The sequence below is a fragment of the Cucurbita pepo genome, unplaced genomic scaffold, assembly GCF_002806865.2.
Source record: "Cucurbita pepo subsp. pepo cultivar mu-cu-16 unplaced genomic scaffold, ASM280686v2 Cp4.1_scaffold000223, whole genome shotgun sequence".
In the NCBI taxonomy this organism is placed as follows: domain Eukaryota; kingdom Viridiplantae; phylum Streptophyta; class Magnoliopsida; order Cucurbitales; family Cucurbitaceae; genus Cucurbita; species Cucurbita pepo.
The window spans coordinates 79,451-85,658 of NW_019646480.1; the positions used below are offsets into that span (position 1 = coordinate 79,451).

Here is a 6,208-nt window from a genome sequence, read left to right on the forward strand (position 1 = left end):
AAAAAAAAAAAAAAAAAAAAAAAAAAAAAACTCCCCCGTCAATCTCGACGTTTCCTTGTAATTCATTCTTATAAAAAGCACAAATTTGCAGTGTACCAATTATTGGAATATTCATACATTTATTATTATTATTATTATTTATAATGATTATTATATAATATAAATTATATATATATTTGTTCTGACAAATAGTTTCTGACAAAATCCTGAGTTGGATTTTGTGCTGCTGCTCATTCTCTTCACTCTAAATCCCAATGCCTTTCATTTTTTTTATTTTCATTTATCAATTTCAATAATTTCAATATTTTTGNTTACTACCTTCCTAATCTATATAAAATATTTATAAACTTCTTACTTTATTTTATGTTTAAATGTTTAAAAATATACAAAAGTATCGATAAAGTTAATATTTTTACGGTTACGAATGTTCGTGGGTTGAATTGGGTCGAATTGATAAATTTTTTAGACCCAACTCAATTGTTATTAAATAATGAACTCATCTAGATCCAACCATAGATTTTTTAAGTTTGAATGGTTCAGGTTGTTCGAGTCAATTTATTCAAATTTTTACTTTAAAAGTAAGACGTTATTTATTTTTAAATATTATTTATAGATCTCTCAAAGAATAATTATAAAATAAATATATGTATATATATAATTACTTAGGGAGACAATTAGACGACAAATTATCTACTTGGACGTAAACAATCATGACTTAACGTTTCCTTTGAACGAAAATATTTCATACACGAGACATTATGTAACGACTCTAGTTTTCTATTAACCTAAAGTCATTGGATTGCGAGATCTTACCTCAATTGAAGAGAAAAACTAAGCAATATTTATAAAATGTGTGAGAATCTCTCTCTACTAGATACATTTTAAAATTACGGTGGCACGTAACAAGCCGAACCAGACAATATGTACTCGCGGTGGACTTAGACGGTAACACGTTTATCATAAAAAATTATAAAAGATAATTAAAGAAATTAAAGAAGCAGACATAAAAGAACAGAGATTTGAGACATTCTGACTAAACAACAAACAGAAGAAATATCACTCTTGTTGTCGATAACGATCTCAACGGTCAAGAGATGTCGGCTACATAAATCCGACGGCCACCCCACTAATTATAAAGTAATTAACAAAAATTAATTAAAACTAATAACACATAATTTTTTTTTTTTAATACAAAACTTAATTCCCCCAAAAAAAAAAAAAAAAAAAAAAAAAATTAAATAAAACCCACTAAAACTATTAGAGTATTACATGAGTGGCGTATTGAGAAGACCATGCCATGAAGAAACATTATTATTCCAGCTCTCACGAACACCTCCAGAATCAAAATCCATACCCATCATGTTTGAATCTGTTGAATTGTTGTTCATTTGCCAATTCGGGTACCCCCAAAGCATTCTACTTTCCTCGCCCCCGCCCCCGGCTCCTAATACCTCTTGCTTCGTTGTCGTCACCGTCGTCGCCGTTGCCGTCGTTGTAACATTGCCATATTGATGTTCGTACGAGTGTAATCTTTCGATTCCTCCTCCCATGTTATTGTTGTTGTCGTCGTTGTCGTAGTACACAGGTTGAGAATTATATCCAAATCCGTTAAAAACGGAGAAATCAAAGTCGTTAAATGAAGAGGGTCCAGTCCCAGTCCCGGTCCCGGTTTTGTGAAGTCTAGCGAATGCGAGACTGAGATCATTGGCTTGGTGATCGTAAGCCAAGTGAGGTAGGGTGGGGACGGGAGAAGCAAAGGGATGGTCTTGGGGTTTCTTAGAGGAGGCGGCGATTGCGAAGGACGAGGAAGAGGAAGAGGAGGAGCGTTTGTTTTTACGACAGCCACCGCCGACGGGGACGTTGCGGAGGGTGCCGCCTTGAGTCCAGTAACGGCGGCAGGATTTGCAAAAGTATCTAGGTTGAGAGAGGCTGTAGTTGTTGTAGTAGCAAAATTTGGTGTTGGTTGAGTCACATCTTGGGCATTTCAAGGCTTGCTCTGGCTGTGGCCTTGGCTTTTTGGCTTGCTCCTTTGAATTTGTGTCAATTTGCTGTGAATAATTATGCATAGTGTTAGTACTCATAATCAAGGAAAGTTTGAATTTTGAAAACAACCCAGAAATTATAACAACACGAAGAACACGAAGAACACGAAGAACGCGAAGAACACGAAGCAATTACCTGGTGAGGAGCAGTGGGAAGATCCATGGATGAACTGAAGAAGAAGAAGAAGAAGAAGAAGAAGAAGAAGAAGAAGAAGAAGAAGAAGAAGAATAAAGGGAATGATGAGAGGAAGGGAAGAAGGGTAAATATATAAAGCAATGATAGGAATGGAAGAATCTTTTTTTATTATTATTTTATTATTTTTATTTAATTTGTTAATATTTTTATAAATTTGCAATTTGGTCCCCACTTTTGCACTATATTTTCCCAATGTCCCAAACATTCATTCCAATACAATCTCTTTCCCTCTCTCTCTAGGATCTTCTCAGTTGGTATTCTTTTGTTATTATTATTAAAAGACGAGAACAACAGACATTCTCCTTCCATGGAGGATTTAATATTCATTTTAATAAATAATATTATTAAATTACAACTATCCGTGTATACGCGCTTGGTTCGGTGAGCTTGGGTTCACAACTCAACCCGTAGAGAGTTGTGTTGTGTTGGGTTGTCGGATGCTTTTATTACTTATCTACGATACATGTTACATTAATAACTAAAATTTCATAAAATTCAAATATCAAGTATTTACAAGTCACAGCGCATCACTAACATTGATTTACAAACGTCAAATAGGGTTAGGTTGGATAGTAGCCTTATTTTCAGGTTGGTCGGGTTGACTCGACAAAAAATATATAGATCTATGAACTGATCCAGATTTTTTGATTTTTTAAAAATTCAACCTAACCCAAATTGAAAAAAATCTAACCCAACCTAGCATTTATGGTTTGGTTGGGTAGCATGAGTTAGTTGAGTTCTCGGGTCATATGAACATCCCTAATTACAACGTTAAATATTCATAATTTTACTACATCACTCAACCATTGTTACAAGTATCATGAAATCATGAAACTAACGGAATATATGAAATACACGTGAATTGGAAATCATGAATTAATTAAAGTTTAGATTATTACAAGACATTACTCAAGCAAAAAATAATTTTCTAGAACTAGTTTGTTCTATGACTACCATAACGAACGCATTTCAATTGACCATTAAGATTCAATGTCTTTATCTAAAAAAAATGATGACATTGATTTAGAATTTGATTAGACATAAAATTAAAATCGATAAATTTTAAAAATTCAATAAATAAAAAATTTAAAGGGGAGGAATGAATTAAATATTTTTAAAATTAAAAAACAAATAAAATTATAATTTAGGGAGAAATATAAGATGAATAGGTCCCACGTAGTATTATATTGAAAATTGATTGATGAGAAGTTAAAATAGTTTGTTTGTTTGTTTGTTTTTATTATTATTGTTGTTGTTGTTGTTGTTTTATTGATTGAAAATGATGACGTGGAGGTCAGGTTAAAGACAAAGCAGCCAAACCATCTACATTGCCGCCAGGGTGGACATCCTTTGTCTTTCTATCCTTTATTTTTTTAATGCTAAAAATTATATTCATTTACCAAACTTATTCATCACATTTTTTTTAACATATAGTTACAATCTTATTTTAATAAAAAATAATTACATTGGAACACAAACTCGAACCACCTAATCCAAATCATAAAGATTGAGTTGGGTTAGATTTTTTTCGGTTTGAACTTTTGAAAAATCAAAATTCGATACACGTGTTGACATTTTGTTTGGTCAAGTCAATCTAATCAATCAGAAAATAGGGTTATAATCTGACTCTATTTTGCCATATTTTTATAATTATTATAAAACTTCTAAATATTTAATATCTGAGTTTTATAATATTTTAATTTTTAATATAATATATACATTTTTAAAATAATTAAAAAAAAATGAACCCAACTCGAAAATAGAGGGTTGGGTTGGACTATGAACTCTATTCGAGTTGCTCGGGTCATCAACTCAACCAACCCAACTCTACCCGTGTACACCCCTAAAAATAATGGTAACATAATTAACAAAGCCAAAAGATATTTAATTCGATAATTAACATATACTCCGTCCCTAAAGATCATACGTTTAAACTCTCGTACCGTACGTCATTTTGTAAGCTTAGCCCCACAAGAGAAGTGATGGAGTTTGATTGGTGGGCTTTTTGTAAATTTTTTAAAACATTAATTATTTGAATATTTGGTAATATAAAAAAAGTAGGACTGCATGCCTAAATAAAAAATTAAATGTTTACACCATAGTCCAAAATGTACTACAATCTCCCAATAATATATACTTCATTCCTTATTATAAAACTATATTATATACAAGCATGCATACTTTTGTACTTTCTGTTCCTATTAGTATCTCCCCACAAGATTTGATTTGAACTTATCTACCATCCGATATCAACGATTAATAAAATACTTTTTTTCTTTTCGTTTTTGAAAATTTAATGAGCAACCTTGCTCTGATACTAATTGTTGAATCGGGTTTTGCAAACTATCAGATGGGTATCGAACGGTACGTAGTGAAATATAAAATAATGTTATTTTTAGATAAGAAAAAGAAGAACCGAACAGGTAGGAGATAAAGACGAGGAAGGGTATTGATATAAAGGAAGATGAAAATTGATGGGAGATAAAAAGGGGAATATATTCTTGATCATCTCTTTACGTTTAAAACTATGTGTGATATTATTGTTTGGACACAGGATGAACAAAGGAATTTTCTTGGGAAATTCATTTTCAAAATGTGTTCGAGAGAAACAAAGTACGATTACTTTGGGAAAATGAATTGTACTTTTTACATATATTTAGGTTTTATATGATCAAATATTCACATAAATTATATAAAAAAAAACTATATTATATTTTTATTTTATAAATATTTATTTTTTAAAAAGTAAATAGATGTTTTATAAATTAACCTGAAGTCGGATTGGGTTCATTATTTAACCATGGTTAAGTTGGATTGATTTTGATTAAATTTAATGTTAATGTTTTTGGGAGATTAAAACTTTATAATATAAGATGAATAGTATATGAGGCATGCAATCATGATAGATCTTGGTTATGATTACCATTTGAATCCCTATCATTTAATAAATATTATTGCTTTATTATTATATGCATATAATTAATTAATTTATACAAGATTTTCCATGTATGAATAGACAATCATGGGATTTGGGGAATGAAGATTCTCCTTGGGTTTACAAAAATAAAAATTAAGATTAGATTGATTGTCTATTTTTATTTTTTATTTTTTATTTTTTGAAAAAAAAAAAATAGAATCTTTCATTAGTCTTTATTTTCATTCATTTAAGAACTAATTATAAAGTAAGGAAGGTTTTGTTCCCCTCTCTAACCAATGTGACAGCTACCTGCCCTCTTCTTCTTCAGTATTTCTTAGTCTACAACAGACCTGATCTTCTCTTGATCTATACTTGGAATATTGTACTATGGTTTCCAAATTTCGTGTGAATGACTATAAATGATTATGTCATCGAAGATTTTAAAAAATATTGCAATTTGGTTTAAAAATTTGTTGATGAAAATATTATTATATACTTTCAACCAATTATAAAATAAAAAAAGAAATTATAAGATTTGAAAGAAAATGAGATTAAAAAATTATAAAAAGCAAAAATGAAAATAATGAATTAAATTTATAGTCTAATTTAATGAAATGAAAAAATTGGGGGGAAAAAAAGGAAATTACTAATTTGGAAATTGGAAAAGAAAAACAGAAAAAAGGGAAATGGAATGGAATAATGTAATAGGAAGTGTTGGAGATGGATAGGATGTGGTGGGGCCAGGTGGGGGAAAAAGAGAGGAGTGGGGCCCACACAATACACACAGTTGACTGGTCAACAAACTTCCAGTCAAAGAAAACACAAATATAGATAAGAAAAAAGAAAAAAAAAAAAAAGAAAAAAGAAAAAAAAAAAATGATGGGGAAATGTGCAATAGGAGACAATCTCTATCCCTATCTCAGTCTCAAAATACATTATTCAATCTTCTGCCAAAAGCCAAGGAAGCTACCCTTTATGTAATTTCTCTACTCTCACAATTTTAAATCTAATTTTTAATAATAAATAAATAAATAATATTCTATATCACTGGGT

The 6,208-nt window shown here is 30.4% G+C and overlaps 1 protein-coding gene across 1 annotated transcript; it reads right to left on the reverse strand.

Annotated features, from left to right (window-relative positions):
• Positions 1 to 1,004: 1,004 nt before the first annotated feature.
• LOC111784525 (dof zinc finger protein DOF2.1-like) lies at positions 1,005 to 2,268 on the reverse strand. The gene is made up of 2 exons (XM_023665196.1): positions 2,179 to 2,268; positions 1,005 to 2,048 (listed from the first exon to the last, which is right to left on the reverse strand). The coding sequence occupies exons 1-2, from the start codon at positions 2,203 to 2,205 to the stop codon at positions 1,266 to 1,268; spliced, it is 810 nt and encodes a 269-aa protein (XP_023520964.1). The 5' UTR covers positions 2,206 to 2,268; the 3' UTR covers positions 1,005 to 1,265.
• Positions 2,269 to 6,208: the final 3,940 nt, after the last annotated feature.